Genomic DNA, 18238 nt, shown 5'->3' on the forward strand with positions numbered 1-18238 from the left:
GCCACCCCTTTCAGCCGGGGGGAGGGGGGTGGGGGAGGGTTGGTTGCGTATTGCGCCTGGGTACATGTGGCCTCACACAGCAACCACTCCACAGGATGGTCTGGGGGAATTCTCCAGGCACAGCTGGAGTCAACAAATCAATCATACATATATTGCTCATCTGCATTTTCCCAGACAAGGAAACTGTTTCTAGCTTTTATTTTCTTTCTTCCAACAAAGAATGACTTCATGTCCCTACAAGCTACCACACACATAGCTTCACCCTGTTTTTTATTGATTTATTTCTGCAGTCTAAAACTCTGACGGAAGCAAAGTATGACATCTTTTCATGGGCGAAGATTCTCTGTCAATGCAAAAACAAAAGTCCCCTATTAGGCAGATAGAGATGTAGAAAGTTGATCTTCTCAACACCTCACAGTGTTTTGAACACGCAAGTTTAAGATAGAAATGCCCTCTGCAGTTGGATCCGTTTGTCACTCTGGTCTTCATGTAAAAAGAAAAACAGGGAAAATACGTTGTTTGCTCTGAGGTTGAATTAGACTGGAGCCCAAGAGTTTCTTTAGACCGGTGACCTTCATCAAGGGCACCAGAAGAAGAGGTAGAGCAGTGAGCGTGAGGATATAACAGACACAGGAAAATATGGGAGCTTTGGCGCTTTTGTATTGAGCACTCATCTTAAGAATAGCATTTATTCTTTATTCCACTCAACATTTAGATGAATGAACGGCGCTGACAGGCAGCTCTGAGGAGGAAAGGCCACCAGCTGATTGGCACACCAACAAGCTGAAGAGGACAGGCCAGCTTAGGTAAAGGCTCCCGGCCTGGTGGTTGTGTATTGGGTCAGAAGATGACTGAGGAGGACCACCTTGATTCGCCACACCCCCCACCCCCCCACCCCCACCCTGGAAGTCAAACAACAGACGTGTGGGTAGCTGTGTCCTGGGAGGCCTTCTCTGCCATCACAGTGAAATGGAACTAGCCCAAAGAGCAAACAAGATTCCCCCCCAACACAGACCAACCTTGTTTGGGTGATGGCTTTTTCTGTTGTTCTGTTTGTTTGCTTGTTTGGTCTGGAGCTCATGGATACCCGGCATGGAGTGGAGAGGAGAAGAGGAGGGATGGAGGACATGAAGGAGAAGAGAGGAGAGGTGGTTGTGGAGGGTGGTGTGTGTGTGTGGGTGGGTGGGGGTGGGGGTGGGGACCTCCCCTTGAGGTGATGAGAGACCTGCCGAGAAGCCCACCAGGAAAAGCTTCTCAACCCCAGGAGCAACGCTGTTTCTGATCTCTCAACTCCTTGATTTCTGACACGCATCCTGTAGCTAATCTGGATTCATGTCACATAAAATATATAAACTTTTCAAATGGGGATCATAGTTTGAGGGCTGTATCCAGTCATCATATGTGACTAATTGTTTTGAAGTATTTTCACAGGTAATTTCTAAATGTTGAAGACTGTAAAACACACTTGTTAATGATATTATCTAACATTGTGTGAAAATAAAAGATTCTTAGGATAACCAAATGCTTCAGTAAACTTACTGCTGTCAGAAATCTCCCACTAACTCTTCCTTTTACATCTCCAGTGATTAACCAACAGAGAGTGACACCTCCTGGCAGCAAAGAGAACTGCTTTCTCATTGGTAAACTCATTTGTGAGCATTGTTCCCACATGACATTATTTTCCAACAGCCATTTTACACCATCCTGATAATATAGGCTCATACATCATAAACCATAGATGTTACATCTACTACATAATCCCTGTCATAAGGATCAAAGTAACTTTTTTTTCATTATGAAAGACTACTATCTGAGCTGTGTGTAAACTCAACTTGAAGTTTGTACATATTTTAAGATACCAGAAACAAACTAAATTGGAGTATTTTGTGTATGTTTTTTCCTCACAAAAGTGTCATAACCTGGTTAAAACATTTTCAAAAAGTCCATTATCTTTAAGTAAAGTTCATTTAAAAATAATATGGTGATGACACAAGATGTCTCCTTCACTAAAAACTCCATTCTCAGTTCAGTACTTTCCACATTATACTTGTGTAAATTACACAGTGACTTTCTTACTGGTTGTGATGTCACAAAATGACTGATTCCAGTCGAGTTCGTAGAAGCATGAGTAACGTGAATGTCAAATGGAATTTAAACAGTAAAAACTGTATGTTTAAATAAATCCATCTTTAAAGGAAAGCATGAATGATTCAAATTTTACACACGTGTGCAGCCAGAGGAGGGAGACATTTGATCTATTTCGATGATACGTCTCTTTCAAGATCATATTCATAAATTTGACAAACACAAGCTACACTATGCGGTTTGTTGTGCTTTTCATTCATTGTCTTTATGAATGATAATTCAAAGAGCAACTTGGTGGACTCCAACAGTGTTGTTGTATTTAGGCGACTCAGTGTATACGTGTCTCCCCCACAGAGGTCGTCTGGCCTCTGAAGGAAGTCCACATGTTGAACTCATTCAGACTAACAGATAGAGGAGAGCAGCATCGAGTCTCTTTAACAGGGAAAAAAAGAAAAAGATAGCACTGCAATGAGGCTTGTTATGATTGCCAACAGCAAAGGAAGCTCACTTCAAACACGTTATTAATGACAGCTGTCTGTTCTCTGTAGTACTTTATTGTGAACTGAATCTTCAAACAATAGACCCATTGAGAGGTACGGTCCAGGAATAAGACATTTTATTTCCCTGAACACACATTTGATACTTGAAGGGAATCTGTGATAGCATTTATCAGGAGCGATTTCAAAGTCCTCCACCTCCCCACCTCCGTCACCCCCACCCTCTTTAACTGTGTCATAACTTGCCTGTGGTGAGCGACTAGCTCGGTGTGGCGTAACAATCACATCCAGCTGCTGAGAATAAGATCTGACATGTGAAACCACTACACGCACACGCACACGCACACGCACACACACACACACACACACACACGCTGCATCATTGGTAAAACTACCAGTCAGTGATGCTCATACATATCAGAGGTCTGCCTTTCATCTTCCAACACTTTGTGATGTCTTCTTCAGAAAGGTGCTACTTAAATAAACTGTACTTGCTATTTACTTATGATATTGTGAAGGTCAGAAGTATGAACAGAAAGACATTCAGAGCTGTAAGACATTTACAGTTAAGTTGAGCTTTTATTCCATCGGTATGTACTGAAATATACAAAACACTGACACCTGCCAATCCAGCGGCAACAAACACAACAGGAAACAGGACCGTACTCCCAAAACGCCAGCAAGAGCAAACTACAACACTGTAGTGCAATGAGCTCCCATGTGAACCAAATTCTACTTAATCTGTACTTCAGACAGAAGGGATGTTGAGATGGTCCAAACAACATAATAAACGAGGACACCAATATTTTGTTCTGTGTAAAACTTAAGTTGGCCGCCTCTGGTGATGCAACGTTTCAGACACCAGCAGAACATCAGAAATACACTTCCCAGAACTGGAGGGCTTTAAAAGTCTCGTTCACAAACACAGCGGAAGTAAAGAAAAAAGGACACAGAAACAGGATGTTGTTACACAGAAGTTGTTTTAACCTTTTGGCTCCATAATAGTATTTACCGAAAGTTCAGGGTTATGGCCTTCCTAAAAAAAAGTTAACCAAGGAAAACACTTTGGAAACACTGAAATGAACGTTTGTCAATGTGTGTTGGTCTCTTTCTGGAGAGAAAGTTGGTAAAGCTGAGACGCTGCTAGCTGCCACTAACAGATCAAACTGTGACGACGTGTCTTGTTGGCATTCATGACACAGCAGCTCATACTGAGCTCCATCAACCTTCTCCGGTCACTCTGCACATACTCTGGGAAAAGAACAAATCTCTTTGCTTTCTGTAGCAGTGAATAGCGTTTCTATTCGATTGCTATGTTGAATAGTAATATAGTGCAAAAACCTACCACAATAACTAAATACATTAAAAAAAAATCATAGAAATACACGTGATAGTTCCAGTTTGATGCCAAAGGACAGCCTCACAAACAGCTCTGAAATGAGAACAAACTCGTGTTTCATTCTCAGACTGTAGATCCCTTGTGAAAAGTGCCCTTTACTCCTGGTGCAAGCTTTTCTCCTTCGCTGACCTCCTCTCTTACATCAAGAACATTATTACTCAAAGTTGTCCAGAATGGTGTACATTAGCATGATTTGCTATTAAGTCCAACTTGTGCATTTTGGTTTGTGATTGTTCTAAAAAACGAACCAAAATGGAGCAAATCCATGGAATGTTTTAAAGGCGAAGGAAAGAACGCTTCTCCCTCCTGACAGTTTCTTAATGCGCTTCTGTGACACACATCTCCACCTGCTCACGGTTTGTAACGTGCATCACACGACTAATCCTGCTGGGTTTTCCCACTTTTAAAGCCTCTGGAGAGCAAATCTCCACCTGATCGGCTTCTCTGTTTCCACAGCAAACAGTTCTGGAGGGAAAACCTGCCACTCCCAAAGCTTCATGAAAAAAGTCTGTGACAGCCCCTGTCCTCAATACATGTGATGTAGTAAGTCCCCTGTGCCACTAGGGGTCCTCTTCCATGTCATCCAGGTTGGCAGCCATGATAAAATGTTTGGGGTAGACAAGACTGTGCTCGTCGGCGTACTCCTCCCAGCGGGCGTCATCGCTCTCGTGGGTGATGTAGCGTTCGCCTCGCCGCGTCTCGAACTCCCTCAGGTCCAGCCATGTCTGATAATCCTGAGGAACAGAGACATGAACTTTAGACTCCCGTCATTGTCCTCCTTAGTGAAGAACTGACTCTGACGTGAAGGGATTGTGACTAATTCTGCTTTGAACTCACTTTTGACTGCCTTTGATTTTCATCTTTAGGCTGCATGTTTTAGCCACACATGCAAATCTTGATACTTTGAAGACTGTGTGAAATAATATATGTGCGAGATGCGCTACCCTGATGTCATTAATATTAATATTAATATTAATATTAATATTAATATTACGTAGGCCCCAGACAGCTTTTGGGCCCCTGTGCACTGTTGATAGTTTTGCAGTTGTTAATGTTGATATTGTTGGAATTTCTGACTCTTACAATTATTATTTTTCTGACTTAAATGTGGGTAGTTTGGGAAGTATAATATTGCCATGGAGATGATTTTATTTGTTTGCATTTTGGTAAAATTCGCACCTTGAAGAACTCCTGTTCGCACTGTAACTATTGATTGAGTAGATTAGTTTTGATACTGAAGGAAACTTTAAGACCCAATGATTCTGTAATAATACATGAATATTCCACCTGCAACCAGGGATGGCTGAGACACTTGTCCACGCTGTACCTCTTCCTCATCTTGACTTGGAGAAGATTGTTGATCAGATCTGTGGCTGGAAGGGAAATAGATAACGTATCAATAAACGTATCTCATACATACGGCATACATTATATAAGGTCATGACTTTTAAAGGGGCAAGACGTACAAAAACCAACAGTAGTTTATAAATCAAGATGTAAGGACACTGTAGCTGGCTTACTACAAATTAGCATCGGCAGCTTAACTGGTTGTTGCACCTTATAATATACTGCATTTCACACTGTCTGTGGGAAGAGCTGCAGCTTCAACAGTTGGGGAGAACTGAAGGTGATTCATCTCAACCGCAGACAAGGGAAGTCTGTAGGAAGTTCAGACGAGCCAGACGTGTAGGTGGGGAGGACCGTACTGGAGCTGCACGTCTGAATGTCAGTTTGACATCAAACTACAGGTGCAACCAGGCCGCCAACGACTTCACAGACGTGAAGGTAGATCAAGCTTTGGGGAGTTGTGGTTTGAAGGGAGGGAGCAAACAAACAAATGGTTCCTACCCTCTGCAGAGATGTCCTTCCAGGGTGTCGGCGGGTACATGAAGGCAGCATTCTGAATCTGGTCGTTGATGTCCTCGTCCTCGTTGAAAGGGAAGGTCCCACTCAAACTGACGTACACGATGACTCCCACTGACCACATGTCCAAGGAGCGGTTGTAGCCTTTACTACGCAGCACCTCTGGAGCCAGGTAGGCCGGCGTGCCCACTACCGACCGCCGGAACGACTTCTCACCAATGATTCGGGCGAAGCCAAAGTCACACAGCTTTACCTGGAAAAGGAAAGAGCGTGATCAATTTCCACATTCATACAAACACAGAAAGAAATGATATACATACATACACAAAAATACTGTTTTTACCTGAGGAAAAGGCTCTGCAGAGGCCAGTAGTACATTCTCAGGCTTCAAGTCACAGTGAACAATGTTTTTGAAGTGCAGATGTCTCAAAGCCACGAGGATCTGTTTCCAACACAAGTCCCATAAACACAGAAAAAACACAGATTACAATACTGTAAACTCCAACGTCTAAGTGTTGTGATGTAGAGTTGATGGTATAAACAGAGCGCTGGTTGTCTAATGTATGCAGTAAAATCTACGGTGCTGCTATATGGAAAAATAATATCAACATAAGCGTAGAAATGCCCTTAAATACTTCCATGTTGACCAGTACCTTCTCATCTCATCATCTCCTCTATATTCACGAGGCCTGGCGTAAGCTAGCGCTGCACGCATGTCTGCCTGTGGCCCTGTACCAAAACCACAGTGCGCTTGGCTCCCCCATCCTGACCCGGGCTTTGACAGAAGTCCTCCCGGCCACATCAGAGCCGGGCTCGCCGCAGCTAATGGGGCTGTTGTTAATGGCTCCGCTCCCGTTTGGGACCCCAGAATCCGTGAAGGCCCGAGAGCCTGCTGCTCTTTCTAATCAGGCCACAAAGCCACCGAGCACACTGGAGGCTGTAATTCATGGCCGAGAGGAGGCTGAGATGCCGTGCAGACCGACCCCCCCCCCCCTCCCTCCCCGCAATCAGCTCACCACAAGAATAAACAGGCCCTACAGCTGGAGCAGAAGTTCATCACACCCCATAACAAGACATGGAGCAGTATTCCCCCAAGCAGGGGACCTGGATGGGTCACGTGTGTGTGTGTGTGTGTGTGTGTGTGTGTGTGTGTGTGTGTGTGTGTGTGTGTGTGTGTGTGTGTGTGTGTGTGTGTGTGTGTGTGTGTGGAGGGGGGCGGGGGGCGCGGCTGGCCAGGGCTACCAGTTTGCTGCGTGTGGAGCTTTTGGCCCAGACAGCAGAGGAGGGAACAGACGGGAGGAAATGATCTGCTGCTTTCAGAGAGGGACACTAGTTTGTGGGCGTTCTAGTACGACTTAGAACAAAGAAGAGAAGAGAACGGTGTTTCAGCAACACACCTGCGTGACGAGAAACTTGGTGATTCGTTCGGGCAGTTTGCTCTTCTCACTCGACAGGATCATCTCCAGCATGTCGCCGTGCAGCTTCTCCATGACAACAAACACCCGCTCCGGTGTCTCGAACATGCACTCCAGGTTAACGATACCTGGGTGATGCAGGTTCTAAAGAAAAACATCAAATATCAGACATCTTTGCTTCTGAAGTCCGTAGCATGCGCTGTGATTAAAGAGGATCCACATGCTATCCACCGAAACATGTAATGATTGGATTGTGTTTTATTCTTTCCTTGATGGATTCTCTCATTACCTGTAATATGGCCACCTCATTCCTCAGCTGGCTTTCCTGCTTGGTAGGAAATCTCATCTTGTCGATAACCTTGATGGCCACATCTCTTCCACTCTTTCTGTGTTTGCCTAAATTATTATAGTTTGGTAAAAAAGAATATGTTTAAATAAACAATTCACAGTAGAGCTCCAGTATATTAAATGTGACGTTTCCATAAAAAGAGAAAAGTACCTCCATACACGATGCCAAACTGGCCTGATCCCAGCACTTCATCAGAGAATATTTGGTACACCGACGCGATATCCTACACAGACATAATTTGCGCTGTTACTTTATGATTGTATTTAACTTTTACTTGTGAAAACATCTACAAGTTAACTTTCCAGACTGAAAATGGCAAACACTAACAGTTACATCCTTTCTGTTCGGCAAATCTGTTGCTCTTCCAAAAGGCTTTCTGTTATTGCAAAATATTTAACTTTCACTAAATGCAGAAGTGGAAATAAGACGAAAAGCCTGCAGCCTGCAGCTTCCCCATTTGAGCAGAATAAAAGCTTCCACTGGAGGTTTTCGTAAAAGAAACAGCACAATATACCATTTCTGATCTCACCACAACAGCTACTTTAATAGCACATAAATGTATGAATTTGCAGCCCATGCTGGGAAATTGTGCAACGGCATTTGAAAAAAAAAGAAGCTCCACTTACCACATTCTCCTGAATCTGGCAGTTGGAGACAGATATGCTGATGGACAGCTCTTCTGAAGTGGAAAAATGATATTTCCACATTTAACAAATACAACACCACTTCATTAATGAACAACGCAGACAGTGAATCTTTATGTAGCTGTAGTTTGAGGTGCATTGCTCACATATTAGTATTTATTTTTTCACAACCTTCCATCGTATTGCAGCTGCATGCAATAAGTCACAGCTGCACATAATGAGGCCTTTTATTACATGATAAATTGGCTGTAAAATTGATCTGGAAAGCTGTGTGACGGAATGGTGCAAGTATGCAATACATTTCAAAATTAGGAAATTTAGACAGCAACAGGGGCTAAATGGAGACTAACCAATGAATAGAAGGTCAGAAATTAAAGCAAAGAAAAAATATTTAACGAATACTATACCTAAACATTTAATTTTATACTTAAAAGCAATCTTGGATTTAAGAAAGGACCACATAAAGTACACTGACATTTTCTGATTGAATAATAATATTATTATAATATAGCATTGGTTGTGCTTATTGTAACCTTTTTAAAACCTGAGAAAATAACATCCTGTCCTGTTCAATGAGTCAGGCTCCTAACAAGTAATAACTCAATCTTATGTGAAGGCAAGAAAAGGTAAATATTCCAAAACATCACTGAAAGTGGGAACACAAACTCATGCATGAATTAATGACACAGTCACAAACTGGTTATATTCCTCATTACCCTCTTGAGGTTTCATCATCTTTGGGCACTCTACGTTGTATTGGTTAGTTAATACGCACTTGTTCCCAATTTCAATGTTTTTATTACAAAAGAGTTGTGATAGGATACTTACTGTGATCTTTGCCCTGTCCAGCAGCAGTGGCCACACTGGGCTGAGGGGTGACGGGCATCAGGGCCTGTCGAATGGCCTTCTCCCAGCCTTGGGCCACCTCCATGCCGACTCCAGAGGCGGCCAGAGCAGGGCTGTGGTAGTGACTGCCGTTGTTCTCCCCTACGTAGTAAACCATGGTGGCTGTGATGATCTCAAAGCAGTGAGGGTTGCTGCCCTGCGCCAGATTACTGTAGTCTCTGGACTGCTCTACCTGGAGGATCTCAGACAGAGGGATTTCCTGTTGGAGCGGTGAGAGACAACTAATGAAAAAAAACAGACCAAACACAAAATACGACATAATGCGTTACTCAACATCAAGCAAGAACTGGTGGGGGGGGGGGTGGGGGGGGTTTCCTACGTCAATATTTCAACCAACACACTAAGATATAAACAACAACAAAAAAGACTCCAACAAGAGAAGGGGCCAAAACACACACACACACACACACACACACACACACACACACACACACACACACACACACACACACACACACACACACACACACACACACAAGCCCATCCACATATGAACATGCATGTTAAACTTGCTTGGAAAAATAAAGTTAACGTATTAGATGAAAAAGTGTTTAAAAATTACACGAAAACAAATGATCCAGTAATAAAATGCTGACTAGACAAAAGTTGGCAAAACAAGTAAACAAAAATAAATTGTAAATATCACTTTCAAAAAATACAAATTGAAAAAATACAAATTGAAAACACATCATGTTACTAAATTTGCAATCAAAATAGTAGTCACGTTTTTAAATGATTGTTGTCTCATAAGAAAATGATTATAGAAAGTCTTTTCAGAGCATAAAACCTGCTCATCCAAAGGATGTTACATCATAAGATGACACACAAGAGGGAAACAACACTAGTAACACTCACTCCAAAAGTGTCCACACTCAGTAGTCCCAGCTCTAACTTTCTCCTTTCCTCTTCTCTGTCTTATGACCAGACAGGACAGTTGCAGTAAATTTGTAAAGTTCCCCCTTCCCCTTCCACCTCGGGGAGGAGGGAGGGTCAAACCTAAAGAACACAGAGAATTTCCAGCCAATGGGGGCTCACGGAGGGACACGCTGTCCCCTCCGTGTGGCTCACCACAGAGTATCAGATGAAGTGCTCGTGGTTAGCGGGGCCCGGGTCACGTGAGTGGCCCCCGCGGCAGTTGAGGTGCTCTGGTTCCCTGATTACAAGGCATGGCGAGCCAGAGGCCCCATCTGAGCACGAGCCGCTGGCGCTACCGCTAGCCACCGAGACGAAAGACAAGGCAACTACCGTTCCGCCACAGGGTAGTGTGGGGGTGGGTGGGTGTGGGTGGGTGGGTGGGTGGGGGTGGAGGCAATGTTTCAGTGTGACAGGACTCCGTCTGGCAGAGACAGAGAGAAGCCCCCTCACCCCATGAAAGGTTCTTCAGAGAAAGCCACAAGTACAGGGGTCTCATCTTCAAACGAGGAGCCATTATGGCTTCCAAATGGTGAAAATGGCTGCCATGCCTGGCAAGCAAGCCGCCACGCGACCACCACTAATCAGATTGGAGGTATAAGGAAACGGGGAGCGGGGAGGACAGCGGCCACACGCTGATGAGCAGCAGGCAACAGACTTCAGAGAAATGAGAGGAAAAAGCCAAAGACAGGCGATGCTGATTGAGCTCATAGAGAATCAGCGGTTTCAGAAAAGAAACCCCAGAAAGAACCTTTTTGTACGACATGTACAGGAGATCATCTCACGGGATCATATCACAGATAAAACATCTTCAACCCTGAAGCAGCCAGAATGGACCAAAGACCAAACTTCAGAGCATAAAAAGAAAGGATTTACAGCGAGCCTTCAATTAGCCTCCTGAAGGTTTTAAACGCCGCTGAGTGCCAAGTTGATAATAAAGAAGCCCATAAAGCCACCAGTAAACACACCCTGAGGAGTCGCCCCCCCGGAGGGTTCCTCTTCAAGGCTTTAGCGGCAGGGTGTGACAGAATAATTGAGAGAGAAGAGAGAGGGAATTAAGTTATTTTTCTTTTTCACGACCAGCGTGAATAGAGGCAGTAAAACAAGAAGAGAAGGAGACGTTTAGATGCAGCTTTGTCTGAAACCACCTGTTTGACACACTTCGGTGAGCTGCTGGAAACTCTGCATCCTACACACCATCCCACCATCATACCTCTGACCTCAGCTCGGGGAGGTGTCACAAGTCTCCAAACACACAAAGCAACATGAACAATGCAATAATAATATCCCCCATCCTAAACACACGCACACAACCACCGACGCACATGTGGAAGTCTTTACCTTAGCAGGCTGCCGTTCCCTCCCTCAGGCCTCAGGGTGTAATTACTGCGCTATTAAGCCTTGCGGCGGTGTAATGACTGACTGCAGTGCGGCCAGCGAGCGGGAAGTGTCACACGTTATCCACTAGTGATTTTTTTACACATCGAAACTGCAGCATTTCCCTCACAGCTAGCACTCAATGAAATTTAGGATTAAAAAAAAAAAAGAAGATTAAAACCAGGAAATAAAATCTCACTGTCCAGTTATTAGGGTTCAACTGCCTTCTACAACGACTGTGCATCAAAATGCTATATCTATAACACTTTATATATATATATATATATATATATATTATTATACATAAATATTTTCAGAATTTTGATTTTCTCTTCAAAACCCCTTAAAATGTCCCTTCTGTTGTTAGTGAAAACACGAGAGCTGAAACAACTGACTCGACCCTTTCGCTTCATGCAGGCAGGACCAGGCTGCAGGGGGGAAAACCAGCGGGGAGGTTTCAGCGGGCCCAACTGACCTCAGGGTGGTTTATGGTTGCAACACGGCGGCCCTTAAAGTGAGTCACACTTTACAAACCTCTCACCAGTCAGACATTCACACATGAGTATGAAAATAGCTCACTGACTTCAGTAGTGCAGCGGTTCAGTTTAAATTCTGTGGAGCTATTGGGTGGATTTTATAGATTTAATTCAGCCAACACTGAATCAATTCGCATTATGCTGATAAACTTTCTGACATTGTTATGAATGTTTGATGTGGAGGACAAGACGTATTTTTCCAAGAACAAGGCAGAGACGACACTTAAGCTTACTTTGTAGAACTTGGTTCCAGTGTCGTTCTGGAACAGACTCAGACTCTTGCTGTCCAGCCTCCAGTAATGTCTCTTCCGCTGTTAAAAGGGGAAAACAAAAAAAAACCCAAGTTAGTCTAAACACCACCTATCAGTATGACAGAGCTGTAGAGTTTTATTTCACAAGGAAAATACCTTCTGTGCTGAACTCAACACATGTGAACAGCTTTAGTGAAGGAGTTTTCCTCAGCATGCAGGCTGAGAAGAGCCATTTCACACTGGGCTCTTCTGTTGGGCTGTTGGGGGGTTATCACTCTTACCAGGTTGTCCCTGCTTGTATAATGAACCATCCAGCCCTCCTTCACCACAGTGGAGCTCCGCCTCTTGGTGTGCTTGATGGACTGGACCACCCGCATCAGTGGGATGTTGCTGCTAGTGGAAGGACTAGGCACATGAAAACAAGATTTTATAGATGATATCAAAATTATCATCATTCTCATAGAGTTCAATATAAATGGTTACGCTGCAATTCATCTATTGCCATTTCTTGACGCCTTTTATGTTTGCTTTTCTAACCAGCCAGTGTCTGGTAGGTCTTTCCTGACAGAAATCCTGCACAGGAAGTGATGCGTTTTATGTTTGTGTGCCGCTTGTGTAGAATAAACAGAGGATTTGGGCAGTTAGACCTGGCGGGTAAACATAACCACAAAGTCTCCGGTTTAAATCAGGCCAGTGTTGAATGTCTTCACCTTCTCTCCCTGTTCCATGTCGCTCTTTACTGAGTAACAGGGAACAGTTCAAAAAAGGCAAATTGCCGTTCATATTAGGTATGAAGAGTAATATCCACCACTGAAATCTGTATCAGCAGCAACAACAAAAAGAGATGTGAAAGTAACCCGTAATTAAAGCAATATCTACGTACCTGATAGTCTTGATTGGCTCTTCGTCCTTCTCTCTATCCAAGAAGGGGGAATCCATGTCGAACATCCTTTCGTCTGGTGTGGACGGTTCTTCTGCGTCGTCCAGTCCTCTGCCACCGTCCATATCACTGCTGTCTACCTCCATAGTATCCATGGTAGTGTCGGAGTCTGGCCCCGGACTGGCAGGCTCTGCACATTCACATCAATTACACCATTATTTAAAACTGCTTATCTTAGAGATATACCTGTCATTTTGAAAGTGGATGCAGAACTGACCTCCATTGAAGTCCACCTCCCCTAAACAGTCTCTTGGTACCTTTGAAGCACACCGCTTATGACAGTTGAATCTGCAGTCTGGGAAATGAAATTTAGAAATGACTCAAACACAGTACGTTTGTTCTGGAACTGGCATGTTTCACGGTGAACTCTTAATGTCTTTTATCTTTGAGAGACGTTGAAGCTTGTTGTTGGTTAAAGTGAGTTTCTCTGTGGCCCGCTTGGCTGAGCGAATGGAAGGTGCCCAGCTGGTGTAATCCTGTCGCAGCACTGCCCGTGCTGTCACTAACACACTCAGGGATTCCCTGATCTTCCTCATCCACACACTACCTCTCCATGTGGATCTACTATGACTGAAAAAACACTCCTACTCACTTACATCTTTATGGACTTTGTCGATGTGTCTCTTGCGGGTCAAATAAAAGATCTAAAGGGCTGTACCCTCGCAGGCTGCTGGTTGATGACGGCTGTGGTAAAACATGATCATTTCTTCTGAATATGTGTAGTCCTACCTTTACACTGCATGCCCTGGCGAAAGAGACCCTTGAGCAGACGCTTGCAGTACTGGCAGATAGTAGGACGAGTGTAGGTGTGAATGGCGAAGGTGTGTGGCACCTTGACCCGTGTCTTCTCCATCCTATCCATCCAGATAGGCCTGCCGCTCCAGGACAGGATGCGCTTCCCTGCCTCCTGGTGGGACCTCTGCTGCTGAGATTGGACAGATGGAAAGAAAGGGGGAAGATAAAGGGACATTAAAAACTATATGCAGGGAGGAAGCAAAGGGACTATTTGAGTGATGGAGAAAGACAGAGTGAATAATGATATGGCAAAAGAACCAGAGAGAGAGAGAGATCTGTCAGACAGAGTTAGCATGACTTAGAATTTTATTCACCATCCGAGTGGTCAAAAACATGGTTATTATATTTCCCATGTTTTACCACATATGAGCATTTAGTCCTAATTTTGTATGAATAAACTGAGCAGTCTGGAAGCTCCTGACAGAAATAGGAAGCAAGCTTTCTTCTATTTTTGGCAACAAGTGAGAAGATAGTTAAACTTGGACTTAGTGGACTTTTAATGTCATTACCATAATTATACTGCCTGATGACCTTTTGCAGGGAGACAGAAGACAGAAGAGGGGAATATTCCATTGTGGGCTTATGCAAAAATGGTTTCATAAGACCTCACTGAGGATCTCTCCACAGAGCTCCGTGCTGCTCAATTCAATTTTCTGCATCAGTGGCATTCTACAACACGACCCAGGAGATTCGCCCGTGGAAAAGAGACAAATTTGTTGAGTTTAGAAACATTGAACAGCGGAGACAGAGCTTGGGAGCTGCATGTGGACTGACTGCCTCACATTCCTGGCCGATTCACCTGGTTTCCACTCTGATTTAAGATGATGTAAAAGCTCTAGCCACTTTATTTTATGTGTGGATGAAAAAAAATAAAATCATCACATCTCCTCCTTCATTCGGAAGAAAAGCTCTTTGCATAGTTTTGGGTTTGTTCATTCCTATCAAAGCATTTGAGTTCAGAAACTTCCAGCAACCATAACTCACCTCATCTGGGAGAAGCAATGCATTTTCAGCAGGTAGCGGGCGGGGGACGGAGAGAGACGGTCCGGGCAGGGAAACATTGGATAATCTCCTTTTCCTGACACCAGTGCAGTTATTTGGGATCTTGAAGGCACAGCGTTTGTGGTAGTTTAACCCGCATCCTTACAACATGAAAACACAGAGATCACATCAGTCACAAAAACTAGGGGGAAAAAAAGGGAGGAAGAAATGTTCCTCTTTTCAAATCAGCCACAAGATGGCCCCACTAATAAACAGGAATGAGCACGAGAATATGACTGTGAATATTTCACTTGTTAAACCTAATTTATTATCAGTGAGGGCTTCAATTGCAGCCTACTGACATGAAAATACTAGAGTATAATTCAAAGCTGATTCAACAAAGACAAAAATGAAAGGCGAGCCAGCGTGCTGTAACTCCACAGGGATCTGAATGTCAAGCATATTAATGGCCTCCAGTCCCCGGACCAAATCCTTCCTGTCTGCTTGTATATCGTCCTGATACGTTCTGGAGGTCAGAGACGTGGTGTGTTTGTGCATCTGTTGGTGACTGTGGATACTGCAATACACAGGCTGGAGTTATCCCTGAGATACGCTGAAAGTGAGTGAGTGTGTGTGTGTGTGTGTGTGTGTGTGTGTGTGTGTGTGTGTGTGTGTGTGTGTGTGTGTGTGTGTGTGTGTGTGTGTGTGTGTGTGTGTGTGTGTGTGTGTGTGTGTGTGTGTGTGTGTGTGTGTGTGTGTGTGTGTGTGTGTGTGTGTGTGTGTGTGTGTGTGTGTGTGTGTGTGTGTGTGTGTCTGACCTTCACATTTGAGCCCCTGCCGGACGAGACCCCATAGCATCTCCCCGCAGTAGTCGCAGAAAGTGGGGGCCTTGTAGGAGTGAACGTAGAGGGCATGGGGTCGGATCTGGAAGTCTTCAACTGTGGCTTGAGCTAGCAACAAAAAATAAAAACGTGGTATAACTGAAACCGTGTAAAAGAAAAGAAAAAAATCAAGAAAAGAAGAAACAAGAAAAATGTCATCAGTAAAATGACAAAGGAATCAAAAAGACAAAAAGCAGCTATTGGTCATCTGTGTTTTTAATATCAGACTAATATTGGAGATAGTATCCAGTCTCACTTCATGCATGTGAGCGTGTGCAGGAACAACTCTGCAAACAATTAAACATGGGTGCTATGACCTCATTGCTGCTGTAGAGGGCATCACATGTGCAGTGACACAACTTCAATGTAATCATTCCTGGTATGAAGTGATAGGCACACCCACAACACGCCAGAGAAATGCTGTATAATCCTGTTATATCAGACCAGCTTCGTCATTATGGAAATAATATCAAATCAGTGTCTCCTCTCCCGTTTCTCTTATTTTTCCTTCATCTCTCCGCTGTTGTCACACAAGACATTGAGCTCATTGTTGGAAGCGTGACTTGGTGAATCATGGCTGTGAATCATCACAGACATGAAGATGATTCGGATATGGAGCTCAACGCTGCCAAATGCTGTATTTTCTCAGAGTGTTCCCTACAGCAATCATTTATGTGGTCACGGTGACCAACAAGGGAACAGTTAATCTTTACACTCGGGTTAAGCAGCAAAACCTGTGTGGTGGAAGCAGCGGTGATGTCACACGGTGTGTGTTAGTTCCTTTCCTTTGACGTGACTCAACTGAACACATGTTGTCTCAGCGAGTGAAAGTGAGGACGTCCTCAGCTGGTGCTGCTGTGATGACATTCAGGCTTGAAAAACAAATAATGACATGTGGTCATTCCTTTGCTAAAAATCAGCACATGCTGTGTGTAAAGAAAAGAGAAAACATCACTGAAGACAGAAAAGCATCAAAGATTTGGAGAGAAAATAGAAACTTAGATGTCAAAGGCAATAAAAAGTCAGTCACACTGAATCAATCTGATCTGTTAATTTGAGAAGAGAATGCAACATTTCCACTGTGATGACAGATGACGGGTCCATTTTAGGGTCAAAATAAAGAAACGAACACTGAGAGGAAATTCATTTTCATACCTATTTACAGGGCCATTAATACTAGATGGGATCATCTAAGATGATTCAGGCCAACTTTTCTCTTTTCAGAGAACTGCGATGGCTGATTTAAGAGAGAAGAAAGAAGTGAGGCGGGTCACATGTCATGAGGCGAACATGACACAGACACATGAAAGGCGGCATTCAAGAGCTTTTTCACACACGTCTGCAAAACAACTGGCTGCTTCTTAGCAGTCGCAGCGTTATGTAATGCTTGTTGTTCTAATTAGCATCAACCCAAACTCAACACGTTGTTCTTCGCAGCCTTTCTCACGAGCGGACAGGCTTGACATGAAAACACTGTCTGTTGGCTTTGAGGCACCGAGTTTTCATTTGGGGCCAAAAGTTTCCATCTGACAAACATAAGTTTGGCATCTTTATGACAAACAGAAGTTGTTGTAAAATATCAATTTCGCACTCCCAGTGGTGATGAATAAGGAGCCTGTGAAAGCGGTTGGGAATTTAAGAGGAGTGAGAAACAGAACAAAAGGAACAATCGGTCAGGCCAAACCTCAAACCTCATGGGCCGAGATGGCCTGTGCAGCAGCGTCCGCTGTGTGCAGGGCCGCCCCGCTACGTCACAGCGTGTTTACGCTCTGCAGGTCTACTACAATCACTTACTGCACGAAAAACAAACCATTTTCTTTGAGCTCACAGCCAAGAAAAAGCCACTTCTGCCTCCTTCTTGCAGAGAGGAAGATATTCAAACCGTCTCTCTCCCACAAAATCCAACAACACGCTGGTTGAGGAAAACTGAACGGAAGATGACAGGAGACAAATTGTGGGGCGGAAAAAGGTTCATATTTTCTCTGAAGCAAGTGAAAGGCTTGGGAATGCAGTTTGTGTTTCTCAAAACAAAGATCAAGTATCTGACATGCCAAGCCCCTCTTATGAAAAGGTCCACGTTCAGTGAGTGTTAAATGAAATTTAAAAAAAAAAAAAAACAGCATGTGCACATGTAGCCAAACGGAGATCTCCTACAGCGGTTTTCATCGGGTATATCTCGGTTTGTAAACTGTTTAGCTCCACTGTTGGAGCTTACACCTGCAGATGGATTTATGGAGGTGGGGGGGATTAGGATGAGAGAAAGCGAGGTGGGAAGGGGAGACACAAACACTGACACAAAAGAGAGCACCAAACAAACACAGACAGTCAGCAACAAAAAGAAGGAAGTTCTCCAGTCGTTAGTGTACATTCCTCATCCCTGAAGCATCCTCGGATCCTAAACCTATAC

At 43.8% G+C, this 18238-nt stretch overlaps 1 protein-coding gene across 4 annotated transcripts in view; it reads right to left on the reverse strand.

Annotated features, from left to right (window-relative positions):
- Nucleotides 1-3132: 3132 nt before the first annotated feature.
- prkd3 (protein kinase D3) overlaps nt 3133-18238 on the reverse strand; it is a 34053-nt gene continuing 18947 nt past the window's right edge. For 2 of the 4 annotated variants that reach the window (XM_069719655.1, XM_069719654.1), the window contains 16 exons: nt 15769-15900; nt 14954-15111; nt 13904-14096; nt 13392-13469; nt 13118-13304; nt 12516-12639; nt 12217-12294; nt 9081-9357; nt 8235-8287; nt 7759-7831; nt 7549-7655; nt 7242-7403; nt 6188-6286; nt 5830-6097; nt 5269-5354; nt 3133-4715 (listed from right to left, as the gene is read on the reverse strand). In XM_069719655.1, the coding sequence (XP_069575756.1) occupies nt 4542-4715; nt 5269-5354; nt 5830-6097; nt 6188-6286; nt 7242-7403; nt 7549-7655; nt 7759-7831; nt 8235-8287; nt 9081-9357; nt 12217-12294; nt 12516-12639; nt 13118-13304; nt 13392-13469; nt 13904-14096; nt 14954-15111; nt 15769-15900 (2249 nt within the window). In that variant the 3' untranslated portion in view covers nt 3133-4541. The remainder of the gene's footprint in view (nt 4716-5268; nt 5355-5829; nt 6098-6187; nt 6287-7241; nt 7404-7548; nt 7656-7758; nt 7832-8234; nt 8288-9080; nt 9358-12216; nt 12295-12515; nt 12640-13117; nt 13305-13391; nt 13470-13903; nt 14097-14953; nt 15112-15768; nt 15901-18238) is intronic. The other 2 variants (XM_069719656.1, XM_069719658.1) reach the window with 2 other exon arrangements.

Source organism: Brachyistius frenatus, unplaced genomic scaffold (assembly GCF_029030835.1).
Source record: "Brachyistius frenatus isolate BFR_SWC_R1_liver_20210118 unplaced genomic scaffold, ASM2903083v1 Contig_220, whole genome shotgun sequence".
NCBI lineage: Eukaryota > Metazoa > Chordata > Actinopteri > Embiotocidae > Brachyistius > Brachyistius frenatus.